The sequence below is a fragment of the Pseudonaja textilis genome, chromosome 2 (assembly GCF_049901715.1).
Source record: "Pseudonaja textilis isolate UNSWEBS1 chromosome 2, rPseTex1.2, whole genome shotgun sequence".
NCBI lineage: Eukaryota > Metazoa > Chordata > Lepidosauria > Squamata > Elapidae > Pseudonaja > Pseudonaja textilis.
In genome coordinates this window covers 160,733,294-160,751,364 of record NC_141991.1, presented here as the reverse complement: position 1 = coordinate 160,751,364, position 18,071 = coordinate 160,733,294, and the positions used below count along the sequence as shown (strand labels likewise).

Below are 18,071 nucleotides of genomic sequence, written 5' to 3'. Positions count from 1 at the left end.
TGAAGAGTCTCATGAAGAACTGAAAAACAACTTGGGACCGAAGGAGAAGGGTGGGCGACTGCAACCGCAAAGCAAGACTGGAAAGCAATATCTCTTGGAGCAGCCATTCCAGCCAAAAGGGTTTGTTTTCCCCAAGCTACTTTTGTCCCCCGTGGATCACCGGGGGAAGCCAGAACCAAGGTCCCGATGCAGAAAGCACGTGGATCTACACAACTTTAGCCCGGCTCTTTACTGCAGACTCCAGGAAGGTGCAGACAGCCCGAGTCTTAACTATGCTCTCTCGCCTGCCCACGAACCTCCCCGTCCTCTCTCCTCCACCTGCAGGCTGCAAACCACCTGTTGGCCCGCCCGGCCCAGGCCCAGCCCCTCGTCTCTGGAGGCTGAGTGGCAGGCCCAGCCTGGAATGCTCTCCTCCCCGCGTTCCCCTTCTTTCGTCCCGGAGGGACCAAATCCCCGAGCAGCCCACAACGGCAGGAAAGCTGCCACCTCCTGGGGGAGACAGCGGGGAGGAGGGACGCGAAGGAAGGGGACAGGCGCGCACGCACTGGCAGAGGCGGTGGGGCCGGGCCGCTGCCGCCGCCGCCGCCGCCGCCGGTGGGTGAGCGCCCTTTTCCGTCTCCGTCTCTGGGAGAGCGTCCCAGCTGCCTTTGCTCGCCCGCTGCTGTCCTCTCGCCCGCTCTGCCCTGACGTGGCTGCCGTCGCTTCGGGGTGGGAGGCGGACGGCGGCAGGCGGCGCGGAGAGCAAACGAGAGAGCGGCTCCCGGCGGCGGTAGCAGAAGAAGCAAAGGATGCTCCGGTCGCCATGGCAGCAGCAGCGGCAAGAGGTAAGATGGGTCCCTTCGCTCGGCTGCCTGCCTTCTTCCAGCCTCGCCGAGCCAGGCTAAGCGCGGGAAGGGGCGGCTGGTGGCGGCGGTACGCTGGCCTTAACCGGCGCGGCGGTCTGTGCATGGCGACCGTCTCCTCCCGCTCGCCTTTGCGTTCTTGGCTGCTCGGGGGCTCCTTTTCTTCTGCCCTGCCTGCCCAAGCTGGGGATGGGCAGCTCTTGACTTGATCCTCTAGTCTAGTCTGAAGTCTAGCCCTACCGAGGAAACCGGTCTGCCATAAGGACCCGAACCTCCCTTGTCCCTAACCTAACCTTCCTCCTCATCGCCCTGGCGGCATCAGCGTTGCTCCCTTCTTTGCTCGACCTCAGAGCTCCTGGTCTGCAGGATAGGGCTAAAAAAGAAAAGGGGCCCCTCCCAGGCTCAACCTCTTCAATTTTCTCTCAGCTCAGACCTCCCTCTGCCCGGGCCTAGTGCCATAGCAACTTCTTGGAAGCCTCCGGCAGTTGCGCTTTGCTTAAGGGTAAGAGCAAAGGCTAAGGCACTGGGGAATGGGAGATTGATGGGAGGAACCTTTTCATTTTTAGTGCCTTCCTTTTCCTAAGACTATGGGAGGAAGAGGAGCAGCAGGGCCTCAAGTCCAACCTCATTAAGCTCCCATGTTCCTCTCCACCCTCCCCATTTCTGTGACTTGTTCCCCCTCATTTTTCTGCATCTTCCCCTTCAGTCAGAAGCCTGTGAGCTACTTGTTTCCCTAGTCACAAAAAAGTTCCCATCTGGAAATACGGCTAGGATAGTGGGAGGTGGCATTTAGCAGGAAGCATGGGGCGGGTAATCGCCGGCAGAAGGCTTGCTGGAAAACCAGGCGGCAACCATATCCCATACATGAGGGTGGAAAAGGCGGGAGAACTAGGGCATATTCCTATAAGAGTTTTAGCCAAGTGGTAAGAAACATCAGTGCGAAAGAGATAATAGCTAGTCTTATAAATTTGTATTTAATGAAAGCTTTGGAAGACTACAAAATAGCCCTAGAATTAAAGATAACTCATATTTTTATTGGCATTACACATGAATGGCAGAATTAAAGATAACTCATATTTTAATTGGCATTACATGTGAATGGCAAATACATGGGATACCCAAGCTAAATATAGATCTTATTGACACTTGAAAATGTTGTGTTACTGGACCCATAATAATTGGAGAAGTTATCGATCCAGGTAATACAAGAGGAGAGAAGTTATTGCCTGTATGATACTAACTAGGAACACACAAGCAACAATGCGAAAGGAGGCTGCCTCCATCTTCTGTTTGCAGGCTCCTGAGATCCATTTGATCATGGGCCATTGTGCGAGACTGAATGCTTCCTAGAGGAGCTAGGCCTGATCCAAGCAGAGCTCCTGACCAAATATTACTAGTATCAATAATAATGAAGATCAGCAAGTAGATTGAAGGCAGCATTTTAAAACTAATCTTTAAGATGTTTGATTATGAGCAGTTCATGTTGTAATTCTCAAATTCATGTCTATTTGCATGATAGATTGTAAATGGATTGCTATCTATTTTGGGGGAAACAAATTTGGAAAGAAAGGGGGAGGGGAAGAGAGAGGGGGGAGGGACGGAGGGGGAGGGGGAGAGAGAGAGAGATCCAACAAAACTATAGCCCTAGGAAATTGTCTCTATATTCCAGTCCATGTCCTGAGTCAAAAACATTAAGGTCAGGGAAAGAATTTAGTTGAAGGATGTTTTCTGCGCAATAAATAAATAGGACAAATACCTAATTGCAATACCTAAGACAGAATGCAGTTCTCAAGAGCTGAGCTGGAATGGGAACAATCAGCAGGCTTGAGAAATAGTAGCACCATCATGGTGGGAGCCTGGGATAGGAACAGCATGTGGGCACTGAGAATTTATGAAATGAAAGTTTTAATTGAAGTAGCGTCTGCTACTTGGGGAATAACTGACTTGGCAGAACCACGAGCTGCTGGTTGTGTATAGGTCATAAACATCAATTGGGAGGCAGGCTGCATTAGCTTCAAAAATAAGGAGGAAGGGAGAGTTGAGGGGTCCTTGGTGCTCTTTGAGCTTGGTTGTTTTATTGCAGACTACATAGTGAAATGTCTTCAAGAAAACAACCAAGCTTAGAGAGCACTAAGGACCCCTCATTTCAACTCTGAGCTACATATATTTTCTTTTATTGAAAGTAAGAGTTGTTCTGCAGTAGTTTAAAGTTCTTCTCCACCAGTAAATGTCATGGGGATAATGTATGACAATGGTATTTAAATACTTAAGACAGAGCATTCAAATGACCTTAGGAGAAAAAACCACCACTGGATCATTCTGGATGCCTGTGTATATAGTGCTATTTCATGTATGCAATTTGAGGAGTGCTGTTTGAACTTCTGTTGTTGTTCTTTGCCTTCGTCAGTGTGCTGATGAAGAGTACCTATAGATGCTATGTTTGATTTATTCTCTATATCCCTCTTGATCTCATCTGGTTCATATCCATTAATTGTTTATTTAGTCAGATTATTATAATGTACTCTAGGTGGGAATTTCCTTGAAGGAAATTCAGAAATTGTAGCAAATGCAGAATATGGTGGCCGGACTTTAGTCAGGAGCTTCACAGCATAAGTATACTATATGAAGTTTGCTCTGGCAAAACTGCATTGATTGACCACTAATTTCCAGATTACAATCAGATTTCAAATAACCACAGTCAAGACCTCCTCAGTGGTGGCACCATATTTCTAGAGTTTCTTCCCTCTCTAAGTTTGGACAAGTCCTTCCTGGTTTGTTTTAAGAACGGGTCAAAGTTCCCCCTTTGGACTTTGCTTTTCAGATTGTTAATCAGATAGTTTTACCTGAAGTTGTTTAAAATTATATTACCTGCTATTTGTGGATTTTAAATTGTGTTTTGTGGTTTAGCAAACTTTGTAATTGTAATTTGTTTTTTATTTTTATTGCCAGCAGCTTGGTAGGCCAGTTTTACTGGCAGTAAGTAGGTGCTAAGATGAGAAATAAAAGTCAACCAGATGCTTCCAGGATGCTCATTAAAAAAATACCAGGAAGGTGATAGCTCTCTTTCACAGTCACTCCCCAGCAGCTAATATTTAAAGCATTCTGCTTTCGGGACAGAACAGAAACAATATTAAATATTCATTCAATTTGTCTAGCTACTTTTTTTTAAAAAAATGTCTAAATTAGTGGCCATCATCACATTCAGATATTAGTTTTTAAAAGAGTTTCCTTCTATTGAGCCTAATGGTCTCCAAGAAATCATATTTAGAAAGATACAGATATTTGTCCATGTACATTTTTATACATGATTTTTATAACTTCTGTCACATCTCTCTAAAAAACCAAAATCAATGTAATCTTTCTCTGTAGCAGAGATATCCTAGCCCTCTAATTCATTTGGTTGCCTTTTTGTACCATATCCAGTGCTGTACGTGAGATGTAGTAATAAAACTATACTAAGCAGACTTTCATTGTTTATGTTATTATCTGTTGGCAATTTCATAATTTGTCTTTTCCTAGTTAGCATGAAATCACTTTTAACTTCACTTCATTTAACTTTTCACTTCATTGAAATTTTCATTTGACCTACTCACCATGACTTCAAGATTCTCATTGCAAAATTAGATTCTGTTAACATTTAAGTGAAATTCAGATACTTTGCTTCATTGTTTATCACATCTCTGCATTTACAATGCACAGAATGCATCTCTCTTCTTAAAAACTCATTCAAATTAGAAAGAGGCAACCCTCTTTTTGCAACCCCAAACCTCTTTTTGATTTTAGTACCTGAGTTATTTGGTTATCAACTTTAATTATTTAAATGATCAGGAGTCAGGGGTGAACAGTTAATTCAGGGGTCTCCAAACTTGGCAACTTTAAGACTTGTGGATTTCAATTCCCAAAATTCCTCAGGCAGTCATGCTGAGGAAAATTCTGGGGATTGAAGTCCACGAATCTTAGAGTTGCCAAGTTTGGAGACCTCTGAATTAACTGCTCATCCCTGCATCTTAATTATTTAAAACATTTTTTAAAAATATCGATCACCATATAGATCCCTGGGAAAATATTTTCCCTTCAGTTCTATTGTTCGCTCCTGGTTTAACTGGTTAATCCATGGGAGAAATTGCTGCTTCATCCAAGGCTGTTAAAATTGCTCAGTTTCCTCTCTGCATTTATGTAGATTAAAATGGGACACTAGTGACCAAAATGTTCTCCTAGCTAAATTCTGTTAATCTATTATACTCTGGGCATTTTAAAGAGGCTTGCACGGGACTTTCCAGAACATTGCAATGGATGGACCAAAACTGCATTGCCACTCTTCATGACACATAAAATCTACTAATCAAGGAGAGAAGCAACATAGAACTCAGGAGAAATTTCCTGACCGTTAGAACAATTAATCACTGTAACAACTTGCCTCCAGAAGTTGTAAATGCTCCAACACTGGAAGTTTTAAAGAAGTGATTGGATAACCATTTGTCTGAAATGGTATGGGGTTTCCTGCCTAAGCAGGGGGGTTGGACTAGAAGACCTCCAAGGTCCCTTCCAACTCTTATTCTATTACTAGCTTGCCTTGCCTTGCGTTACAGTAGGCATAAGAATAGATAGGCCTTATCAGTCCAGGAGAAGTTTGAGCGAAATACTTAAGAAATAGAAGTTAGGATGCTTTTCCTCTTCACTAGAGGCTTTCACAAAACTCTTGGTTTCAATTTTCCTGGGGTTCAAAGAAGCAGATCACAATAGATCCTTATGCCATAGCATGTGATTGAATTCAGTCCGTAAGCTTCAGCGTTATATTGATCCAGTGTTGTGGCACAATAGTTTGTCTTCTCCATTTGTGTGGGTGGATGAATCGGAATGCTTTCTGTAAGGTAGGAGAATAGACAGGAAAAAGGTTATCTTCTTACGTTTCTTTTTACATTTTTCCTTTTTCTTCTTTTTACAGTACAACTGGTTCTCTAAACTCTAACTGGCCAAAGAACCTGGGGAAATGAAAACCTTTCCTGCAGTTGTTGATTGGATATCTATGGATTCTAAACCAGAGGACAAGGTTTGGTGGATAGCCAGCCCAAGTGCCTGGCAGAAAAGCAAAGGAAGTTGGTCGTGTATGGTCATTCAGGAGCTCTCTGATCAACAGCTCAGTGGTGCCTTGTAAAAGCCAAGACTTTTATCCTGCTTCCAAGTGAACTCTTCCAACCCTGTCCCCCGAGAACCCTTTGTTTAAGTTTTATTCATCTTGGAGAGGAAATGTCAAATGAGATTACTAACAGAAGTTAATTTTTGAAGACAAGAGAAAGCGAGGGAGCAACAGAAGAAAAGATGGCAACAGGAAAAAAATCTTTATCCTTTATTTACTTAGTTTTCTTAAGATGCACTGTTAATTGACACATATTTGGTGGCAACTTAATTTTTTAAAGGAAATTGCAGGTGTAATCTGAATGATGAAATGAATAGCACAAATATATAACACATCCAAAAACCATTATCCAAGCCTACGGCAAATCAGGAACAGATAAGCATTTTAATACATGTAACATCAAGGGACCTTATATTCCCCCCCCAAAAAAAAAACATGTAGGACACACATAAGCTAATATATTTATAGAAGCTGTTCAGTAATAGTGGTCTTTCCTTTTAAGAAAATATAGGAGTCCTACAACTCACTGAAGATGCTAACTTTCCTTGAAAACAAAGCAGTGTCTTCACAGCAAATAAGAGCACTTCAGTTTTGTGTTTCCGTGGCCTAGCTTTTGCTCTATACAAATCATTTTTTCTGGAATAAAAATATTTTTCTTTAAAAAAAGAAAGAGAGAATAAACAAAAAGAAATGGATCAGTACCATGTCAGAGAAACATATGTATCAGAATAATGTACAGTAATTTAAAAAAGTGTGAGGGATGTAGGTGAAAAGAACAACAAGGAGTGAGGAAAGACATTGGATGCACCTCATGGCAATAGCTAGACTTTTTTCCCTGCATCCCCCTCCTGTTTAGGAGATAGCCACGGAGTAAGTAATCTTTCAGTTCTCTCTTCTGTGTGGATCAATATCCCAGGAAGGAGGCTGCACAATGAATCGTGGAGGCGACAGCAGCTCCATGGAGGAACTATCCAAAGCTACTCTGCACGTTAACTCACTTTGGTGGCTGGCTTGTGGGCTTCTTGCACTGTTAGCCAATTCCTGGATAATCTTGAGCATCACAGCGAAGCAACAGAAGCACAAGCCCCTGGAGCTCCTGCTCTGCTTCCTGGCAGGGACACATATTCTCATGGCTGCTGTGCCACTTACAACTTATGCTGTGGTGCAGCTGCGACGTGAATCTTCTGATTATGACTGGAACGAAAGCATTTGTAAGGTCTTTGTCTCTACCTATTATACATTGGCCTTGGCCACATGCTTCACCGTGGCCTCTTTATCTTACCACCGCATGTGGATGGTAAGATGGCCAGTCAACTACCGGCTGAGCAATGCCAAGAAGCAGGCTCTGCATGCTGTGATGGGCATCTGGATGGTCTCCTTCATCCTTTCTACCTTGCCATCCATTGGCTGGCATAACAATGGAGAGCGTTATTATGCCAGTGGCTGCCAGTTTATTGTGAGTAAGATCGGCCTAGGCTTCGGCGTATGCTTTAGCTTGCTTCTTCTTGGAGGCATAGTCATGGGCTTGGTGTGTGTGGGTATTACTTTCTACCAGACCTTATGGGCGCACCACAGGCATCATAGATGCCATCACCAAAGAACAGAAGATGCCTCTTCTTGTCCTTCTTCAGTTCACAACACTTTCAATGTGCCAGCCATTGTAGTAGAGGATGTCAGAGGCAAAAGAAGATCATCACTGGATGGGTCTGAATCTGCTAAGACTTCCATGCAGATGACCAATCTCATCAGTGCAATTGTTTTTCTGTATGACACGCTGACTGGTGTACCCATTTTGGTAAGAAATATTCCTTCCTGTTTTTGTTCTGTTTCTAGAAGGCATAAATCCAGTTATGGATCCTTAATTTCTGTTAGGACTGACATAACCAAAACCACTTTAACAAAGCAGTGTCCCCCACCCTGCATGTACAAAGACATTTCCTAAAATAAGGACATTTGACATTCTGAAATAAAATGATAACAAGAGGCTTTTGGAGTATATTTCAGACCTAAGTCATTTTTCATTACTTCTTTAAAGTTAGCCATTCTTGGCAAAAATTGCACACCTCCCAGAGCAGATAGATAAGATAAGTAGGTAGATAGATAGATAGATAGATAGATAGATAGATAGATAGATAGATAGATAGATAGATTCACCTATAGTCTTCAGAGACTGTGTATATCAGTCATAGATTGTGTCCTTAGGTCCAGTTCCTAACCATGCACTACACAAAGGAAATACCAAATGCCTTAATAGTATTTCAGGAGGAACCTATAATTATACAGGGGGGGGGCACTAAGTAATGACTTTGAGGAGTTATGCCAGGAATAACACTGCAAATTAATAAAATAGCTAATATTACATTTTTCTGTCTTGTTAAAAATTATAATTGGTGGCCATCTTTGGAGAGAGCTGGGGATTTCAGTCAAGGCTTTGGGAACTTGGGGGCCACATGTGGTACCCAGATGCCTTGTGGGTCATCCGGCATCAAGGATTGATGCTTTAATCAAAATTGTGTTCTTGGTGTAGTAATTTATTTTTCATTATAAAAGTAAATAGATGTCATAGAAAGAAAATACAGGTATTCTGGGACACTTGGGGGTGGGTGGAGTAAGTGTTTACTCTGTCTTAATGTCTTTAATGCCATTTTGATCTCTCAGCACTGCTGTAGAGTATATCTTAATTAATTAATGGGAATCACTGATAATCCACTGTATGTATATGAATATGCCTTTTGAGATATATATAGTCTTATTGCAAGTTTGATGGTTTCATTCATGCTGGACAAAAATGTTTGAATCTTGGGGGCTATTTATTTCTATACATATGTCCAAGAAACCAGGATTAGATAGAAGTCCATATTTATTGCTAGACCACCTGATTGACATGTGCCAGATCATCAATTATTTAAAAATAGGAATAATTAAATTCCTCTATTCTAAATCCTAACGCTAATGTGAAACAAATCTGAGCAGGTGGCAGCACTCAGCCAACCTTGACAGATGGCAGAAGATAAATATTTGGCCAGAGGTAGTGCCTGGCAATGCCAGGATTGTTGGTTAGACAGAGAAGTAAAAGAAAACCCAGAAGAAAACTATAGAAATCCACTTCTGTTATATTGCTAAGAAGACTGCATGGATGTAGTATCATTTGCTTTAAGATGCTTTAAGAAAACCAGGTGTGGCTGAATTCTAAATTAAATGTTTTAATGTGCTTTATAAATTTATTTTTTGAACTTTGAATTTTTTAAAAAACACATGGGTTTTTTTTACATGTATGTCTCTGTTGTAGTAGAAAATCCCTGCATTTATCTCCAAATACTCCTTCTTGTCATTTTTTCAGAAATTCCAGACAGCCAAACGACAGAGCAAGGATAACCCTTTACAGCTGCTGGGTTTTTTCCCCACAATTTCAAGACAAACCTGAATTGTGTTTTTTTATGCCATAGTTTTACAGATCACTTTTAAGAGAACACAGCATAGAATTCCTTTGCCATCCAATGTTTCAGTGAAAGGAAATAAGCTAAGGTCTTACTTCTTAAGAGGGTGATAAGAATAAAAAATATTGCAATTGACAATTTCAATTTATCTCTTGAATTTTCAGCCACAATTCACATTTACTTATTTTTCTCGTTCAGCATAACAGAGCTGCCAATAATTAAAGAAAAATGCCAGCAGACTACAGGAAACATTACTAAATGGATTTACTGTTAATTGGAATTTTAGAATAATATAAAATATTTAAAAATATATAAATAGCATTTTAGGGTATAGATTATAGATATCCATGGAGATTATTTTTAGACATTGATCTAATGAGGTCACAAGTATTATCTGGTGCTTCATGTGCAATCATGTGCTATACATCATTTGAGATAATAACACATAATCATTTAATTTTTACAACAACCAACACATTGCTATTTAAATGCTATGGGGAAAACAGTATTTTCTTCAGAGATAATTATTAGATCCAGCAGAACAAATGAAAACTACAGACTTCCTTCATAAAGAAAGAATGCAGAAAAAGTAACCGGAGTAACTGAGCTATTACGTTTTTCTGTAAGGCAATTATGCTGGCCCTTGGTTGATGTCACTTGATCATAACAATTTGCTGTTTACTTGATGGTAGCAATAATTAGCATTATTTTCCTTTAAAAATAATAAAAAAATGCTGTAATGTGTTGCAAGACAATAGCCAATGCGCACTGAAATTATTTTCCATAGAATTTCAGCTTCTGCATATGGTGAACTAGCCACTACGGAGCTGTTCGCCAAAAAGTATTTGTAATGCTGGAGGCAGGCAATGATTTTAAAAGTGTTTTGAGAGTGGTTACATGTTTGCATTTAGCTGTGTTTTCACTGATTAGACTGATTGGTTTTTTTGAGAATGTTCCATTTGCAAAGCCTATCATTTCTCTGAATGTTAAAACAACACAAGTAGCATTCCTGTTTTAGCTGCTTGGGAAATTTTCTGATAGTCTCTGGAGCATTCTGTCATGAAGAGGGAGGCCAACTGTGGAATTTTACTCCCACCAACTCTTCTCTCTCCTTGTTTTTAGGTGGTTAGCTTCTTCAGCCTACGCTATGACACTGCTCCCACCTGGATGGTGCTGGCAGTGCTCTGGTGCTCCATGGTGCAGACGCTGCTACTCCCATCATTCATCTGGTCTTGTGAACGTTACCGGGCAGATGTGCGGACTGTCTGGGAACAATGTGTAGCAATAATGTCAGAAGACGATGGGGAAGATGGTGAGCAACCTACCCGCTTCAATCTTTGCATGATATATTGAGGAAGCCTCATACTGTGGAGAGGGGGAAATAATCACAAGCTTCAAAGGTATGAAGTGTGAGATCAGCAACCAGAATTAGGTATCCTGTCAGAAGATTCTTCAGAGGAGCAGCTATCTTTTTATCTGTTGCAAATTTGCATATTTTAGGTGGCATTTATGTGTCTGCATTAATTCTCACAGAGTGCCAACTTAAATAATTCCTAAAATTGCAGTGTGTTCCATAGAGGAAAATAGAACAGTTCCTTACTTTCCCTTAGTTTTAAGGATGAGGGCTACGTTAACATGTTATTAACAGTTTGCAAGAGTTATTGGAATCTTTATACTCATCCCTTTCAGCATGACATCCACAATTGATTTCCTATCCAATCTTGTCATTTCAATATCCAGGGCAGGGAAAGGAAGGCAGTAGGTCTAAGCAAGTAAATCCTTATTCCTAGAAGCCTGGAGGCCAGTCTGTTTCTGCAATTATAAACAGTCTGGTACCAAGATGGAATTTAAAAGACAGCATTGCCATTTGTGGCATTCTTAAGCTTATTAAATTATATGAAAACACGTTAGTGAAATCAAATTGTAGAAAGTCAGTTGATCAGATGACGTCAGCTAATATTCAGGTAAAATATCTGAAAGATCACATTTACTCAGGTGTTTTTTTCAGTAACTAACATTAGAGTTCTAATCTAGAATGTGATTCTAATCACATTCAAGACAATAACCCTTATTTCATTTTCCCCCCAGCAAATGCCCTCCAGGTAGTTGTATACTGCATCAACTATCAGTTTTGCTCTTAGCTCAAAACATTAGTTGTGTGCTCTTAAACAACTGCTAGATTACTACAAGATTGGAGGCAGAAATGCTGTCTCTGCATTTCTGCTGTTCTTAATGGATCAGTATCGGATTAGGACATTGTAGGCCTATGCTTCTGTCTGAAGCTTCATTCCATGATCCTTCCACAAACTGCTGGGTTGCAGGTGCTAATTAAAGGTTAGAAATTATGCTGAGCCTATAGGGATCTTCCATAACCAGCTCTTAGACTGGATTTGGACATCCAGTAAAATTATAGAATAGATTGCAGCATTAGTCCTAGTAGGAAAAAAAATTCACATTTGCACAAAATGAGACAAGAATTGCCTCCAACTGTTCTACCCAAGAATGGCCATTTAAGCAGGAAATCAAGGAACTGAACATAATCCAGCATATTAGCTTGTTTATTGCTTGGGTTTCTCAGCAACCTCTCTTGCATACATAGCACACCTTTTAACAGCACTAAAAAAAGAGACTGGAATATATTATGGGCTATTTATTGCCAGCTATTAACAAAAGCAGATCTGTACTGTGAAGTGCAGGACTAGTACAGCACAATACAGACTTAGAACCCTAGACGGGTAAAATATTTTTAGAAACCGACAACATATCATAGCCACAATGACTTTCAAACGACACCCTGCCATGCCAATGTGCTTCCTCTGTGGTGGGGACTGAGGTGTGAAGGGGAGAGACCTTTGAGCCTGAAAGGGGTTTTTAGCTCTCTGTTCTCCTATATAGATGGCCCTGGCGATGATTATGGAGATGGGAGGATCTGCAAGGTGCGATTCAATGCCAATGGTGCTACAGCCATGAAGCAGGATCCTAGGGATGCTAAGCTGCTGCCAGTGCACCACATGCTGTTACCCCATGACAGGGTACATTATTTGCAGGTAAGCTGCCTGGTCTGAGTGATAATTGGTTACGCCTACCATATGACCGACGTTGTTAAGAAAAATACTGAATTGTAGATTCTAGTCCACCTGCAGCTGTGGAAGTCACTGGGTAACTTTGGAACAGGCGGTCTCAGCCCAGTCTACTTGGTGATTGCTATTGTGGGGCAAAGAGGGATTGCTTTGTACACCACCATGAGTGCATAAAGAAAGAACAGGATACAATAACAAAGGCAATAGCGCTTAGACTTATATATTGCTTCCCAGTGCTTTACAGCCCTCTCTAAGAGGTTTACAGAGTCAGCATATTGCTCCCCATGATCTAGGTCCACATTTTAATCACCTTGGAAGGATGGAAGGCTAAATCAACCTTGAGCCTCTCAGAATTGATCTTCTGGAGTGAGCAGTGAGTTAGCCTGCAGTACTGCATTCTAACCACCACTGCACCACCAGGGCTCTGTTGTGGATCAGAAATCTGATACACAAAAAATAAAAATAAATTACACTTCTAAATATATGCACTTGGTCTTCTATTAGACTGAGTCAGTCCGTGTGTAACAGGCCAGTGTCACCTAATATGTTCTCTTAAATCCTAAGTACTGTATTGCAACAACTGACTGCCCATTGTATTTGGGGACAAGTTTATCTCCTGTTCTTTATAAATAGGGTAAGGTAAAATGGTAAATTGGATTGATAGACTTGCCCAAAGACACTTAATAGATGTTATGGCTAATTAGATTTGAACTGAAGATCTTTTCTACGCAGAACTTCAAAATACACAGCATTTTTCTTAACTCCAAAACTGGATTCTGCTTTTGATTCTACAATTTACTGGAGGCTTTTTAGGAAGACAATGGATAGCCATTTATCTGGAATGGTATAGGGACTCCTGCTTGAGCAGGAGGTTGGACTGGATGATCTCCGAGGTCCCTTCCAACTCTTATTCTGTAATCTACTTCATAATTAGAGACATGCTAAAAGCTAAGTGAGTCTTTATTATTTCTGAGAATATAGAGGCATTTAAATTTATTAGTTTGATGAATGTACATAGTTGACCTGTTTTCTAACCTAGTTGTTTTCATAAGGGAGCATTAGTAACAAACCAAACAAAGAGTATTCCCAGTTTAATGCAAACTGCTATGTGATAATTATGGTTGTTTTTTCATGATCATCTGGAGGGGGACATTTAAATATAGAGCGTTTTTTTAAAAAATTCAGTGTGTAATCCACACACCCTCCCATCTGTTTCTACATCTCTTGTAGGAATATGGCAGAGTTTTCCTCCAAGCAGCTGAACTATGTGCAATAATTCATGTTTGTGTGTTTAGGGAACATCATGGGAGAAAAACAATTTGGAGGTTGATGTAGCACTGCAGGGATATATGGTAGAAACTTTATTCGCTCTACTTAAAAATGTAGAGTTGAGCTGAACTAGGGAGCTGCTCCTCTAATTATTGAACATATTGAAAGATTAACATTCCAGAGTAATGTGGCTATGGTGGATATTCCAACTTTCCTTTTATAATTGAATTATATGCCAAGAAGTGGGGTATCTGGGAAAACACCGAAGGACCCCATCTGGACTTTTCTAAAATTCCTTGAGACTACAAATTGCAAAATGAAGCCCTTGAATAAAAACACCCTTAGAGAATGGTGGTACAACAAGGTACTTTCCCCATTTCCACAAATATATAGTATTAGAAAGCATGTATAGTAAAAAATAAAATAAAAGAGAGAGAGAGAGAGAGAGGAAGGAAGGAAGGAAGGAAAGAAAGAAGGAAGGAAAAGAAAGAAAGAAAGAAAGAAAGAAAAGAAAGAAAGAAAGAAAGAAAGAAAGAAAGAAAGAAAGAAAGAAAGAAAGAAAGAAAGAAAGAAAGAAGAAAGAAAGAAAGAGGAAGGGAATTATATTTTTTGTAAAATAGCATTATGAGCAGAGGTTGCTACTTGTTACAGTCACATTAACAAAGAATAATTAGAAAATTCAAATAACCATACATTTCAAAGCAAATATATCTGACAGGAGCCTTCCCTGATCTTCCTCATCTTGAGATGGCTTTTGCATGCTGAGAAAACAGACATCCTAGCAGTCTATTCCGTATAGGAAAAAGTAAACCTGATCCTTGCATCAGGCATTCTAGCCAATTAATGGGAAGGCATTGGCGCGATTAACAAATTCTTGAGAATCTTTTAAGTTTCGTAGTGTTAACATTTGATTAAAGACAGTTCAAATTTAATTACTTGAAACACTTTACCATGTATCCCTTGTGACATGTGAATCATCTGAGACTTGTTATATAAAGAGAAGAGAGGAATGTGCTAACTGGCTCAGATTTCTTTCTTTCATTTAGACTCCTAAAATGTTTACGCTATTGGACATTTCTATCAATGGAGAACAATCTATATTCTTCAGCTGCTGTTTCTCCATTGACTTTCCTTTCAGGTTCCTATCTCCCGGAGGATGTCTCACGATGAAACCAATATCTTTTCCTCCCATCGTTCGACTCCTTCCTTCCTTCACAAGTGGTCCTCATCTGATGACATTCGGGTGGTTGCTCCACACAAACATGGAGGACCCTCCAGTTTTCTGCCTCCAGAGTTCCGTAGCTACCATCCCCGTCGACGTTCCCCTGAGGATGAGTTTAGTACACTTCGGCAGTTTCTAGAAGCCGGAATGGCTCGGGGCCCTGGCTCCAGTGCTTGCTTCTTCCGTGATGAGATTACGACCTTTATTGATGAAACACCAGTGCCCTCCCCTCACAGCACTCCACGCCACTCACGCCTCCCATTCACAGTACAGCGTGAGAGGCACCATTCCCTAAATGGTGCCGAACTAGAAGGTCAACATCAACAGTGTTCACTGACTGATGGTGAAAACCTATACCTCTGTGCTGGAGAACAGGCGCCTGGCAAATGAACCATGGCAACTCATGGGGCACAATCCTTGCAGGAAGTCAGCCTACACAATGGCACCAAAGGCAATAGCTCTGCTGTGGATTTTTAAGGAAATCTCAGAACTAAAAATTTAGGCTGCCATGTTTTTTCTTGATACTCCAAGAGGAGAGGAATTATGCCATAAGGGAACCTGAAGTGGAGGGGAGAATAGTAGTGAGAGGGTAGAAAAACATCACGGCTGGAGAGCACAATGGCATCCTGCTCTCAGTGGACAGTTTGAGTCCAGACCACCCTAGTTAACTGAGGGCACGCTTTGCCTGCTCTCTATCTTAGGCGGTGTTGTTAGCACTATCCATTTCACACCTTTCTTAGCTCCACTCATTATGAGAAAAAAATTTGGGTGTGATGAGAAGGAATATATATATATATATATGGAAGGTATATTCCATATATATATGGAATGTCACATGTGTCTGGTTTTTGTTTTAGTGTTAATCATGTTTTTGTGCTATTAAAGTGATTCAGGCTACAAACAGATATGTACTTAGCTGGAAATTAGTGGCCCTAAAAACTACAGGACACATCACAAAGGTATATAAGAGAAGAATCACCCTCAGCTAACCTTACCTACCAATGAAGTGCATTAAATGTGAAAAGAGGAATCACTTGCAGTGATCATGAAAGTGTTTATCATGCATTCCAATGTTGATTGATTATGGGTCATCAAGTCATTGTTGACTTTTAGAAGCCAGTAGCTCACACATAATATCTCTTGGAAAGCTTTATCATCCATACATTACAGATGAGGAGGGCTAATGGGAGACATAAAAATGTTCAAGAAAGAAATGGACAGTCACCATCAACAGAGACTGATGAAAGCAGGATTTCATTAGATCTTTGACAGCTATCTTTTATCATTATTCCACCACAGATGCAAATGTGAGCAGAGCTAGTGCCAAAAACTGGAAGAAAGATACTATCTATAATCAGCTGAACTTGTCTGAGTTCATATATTCAAAGTTTATTTTTATGTCAGATCTATCCCCAGATGGTAGTAGTTAATTCAGGGGAAAGAGAAGAAGGGATTTGTCTAGTGCTGTATTCACAGTTGAAGTATTTCCAGATGATGCTTTTAGTGTGCAGTTAGAATTTTATGAAGGTGAAGATATTATTTTCCATCAATCAGTTTTCCACGTTTCCTACAACTATTTTTTTTACCAAAGAAAATGCATTAAGGAAAGAAAGATGGAATAGTGGCATGGTGCCTTTTGACTGGTACTGCCTAAGAACAACCATTTGGGGACATTGAGTAGGGATATATCATGCTTTGTTCACTCCTATTTTGTGGTAATGAACCACCTCTGTTTTAGCAGATGGTAGCAACTATCCAATTTTGACTGATATCCCCCAAAAGCTTAAACAGAGTTGGATCTAGTTAGTAATTAGAAATTACTAGGAAGTGCTAGTAGACTAGACCAGGAACTCATAAAACATCCCAGAAGACAGCTGTTGTAAACTATTTGATTCTTATTCCTTCCTTTCACTTCTAATGATCTTGATCTATAATCCCTTTGAATAATGTCACGGAACTTGATTTTATATTTTTTCTTTGTCCCTTCTCACAAAGTTCTTTAAAATTTTAACAAACCTCTTTTGTAAAATCCATAGGAAAAACATCCAGGATTTCTCTAATTAAAATGGATATACAAATAACAAATTAAGACAATCAGTTGTTCTTTTGTATGTCCAGTGTAAGATCTTTTTCCATATTCTTGTAGCCTGTCATTTTTAAATCCACTTTCAACTCAGTCTCAATCTTGTCAAGTAAAACCTTTCCTAACATCTTATTAAACAAAGTCTGTCTATGACAGACATTCTTAAAATTAACTTCTGCATCCATGATTCAAAAATATGTGTTGGTGTGTCCAATGTTAATTTTGCTTCATTCTGTAAAGTTGAATTTGAGATTTCTCCTTTAATTGTAATTGTTAGTTCCCTCTAATATCCAATCTTTAAAGTCTTACTTATCCTGAAAATTCAATTTTGAAAGAAATAAATAAAAACAAAAGCATTTTCCTATGAGAAGGATTCTTTATAATTAATTCTAAAATCTTGCTTCATTTGTGCTTAGTCCACTTAGTTTATTTGTAACTTTCTAAAATTAAATTTTATTCACCTTCTGCTGGTTATTCCCCCTCCCCATTTTATATAATTCTTGAACTTCTAGTTAAAACTTCTTTTGCTAAGGATTTTAGGAAAACTGATCTGATGTGTAAAATCTGTTTGATCCAAAGGTTTGATCCAAATAGCTAAAAAGCAATTAAACAATTTCTGAAAGTGATTAGAAAGGTAGTATGTAATCGTAGTGTCCTTGCAAAGCTGCCAACTATGGCTTGAGCAAGATGACTCTTTTCTTGTTTTCCAGAGCTCTCAACCCACCAGACATGCTGTCTTGGTCTCCTTGAAGGGAGCAGTTGTCTGGAGCACTTGTGGGTGATCTCAAGTTCTCTCTTTGAAGAAGAAATATCAAAGAGCCAGTGTACTCACCAGTTCTTCATTCTGCTGTTGTTGTTAGCTCCACTTTTTGCAGAGCCATCTTCAGACTGTCATTTATTCCTTGGAAGTCATAAATGGGCCTTTTTCTGAACATATTAGATATATTAGATAGATAGATAGATAGATAGATAGATAGATAGATAGATAGATAGATAGATAG

The 18,071-nt window shown here is 40.1% G+C and overlaps 1 protein-coding gene across 1 annotated transcript; it reads left to right on the top strand.

Moving 5' to 3' along the window:
• Nucleotides 1–393: 393 nt before the first annotated feature.
• On the top strand, nt 394–15,821 carry GPR162 (G protein-coupled receptor 162). Its single transcript, XM_087923028.1, has 5 exons — nt 394–824; nt 5,788–7,774; nt 10,539–10,728; nt 12,312–12,463; nt 14,904–15,821. The coding sequence occupies exons 2-5, from the start codon at nt 6,911–6,913 to the stop codon at nt 15,375–15,377; spliced, it is 1,680 nt and encodes a 559-aa protein (XP_087779154.1). The 5' UTR covers nt 394–824; nt 5,788–6,910; the 3' UTR covers nt 15,378–15,821.
• Nucleotides 15,822–18,071: the final 2,250 nt, after the last annotated feature.

Coding starts and splice junctions, on each gene's coding strand:
- GPR162 (XM_087923028.1), top strand. CDS start 6,911: ATGAATCGTGGAGGCGACAGCAGCTCCATGGAGGAACTATCCAAAGCT. Junction 7,775..10,538: donor TGACTGGTGTACCCATTTTG/GTAAGAAATATT, acceptor CCTTGTTTTTAG/GTGGTTAGCTTCTTCAGCCT. Junction 12,464..14,903: donor ACAGGGTACATTATTTGCAG/GTAAGCTGCCTG, acceptor CTTTCCTTTCAG/GTTCCTATCTCCCGGAGGAT.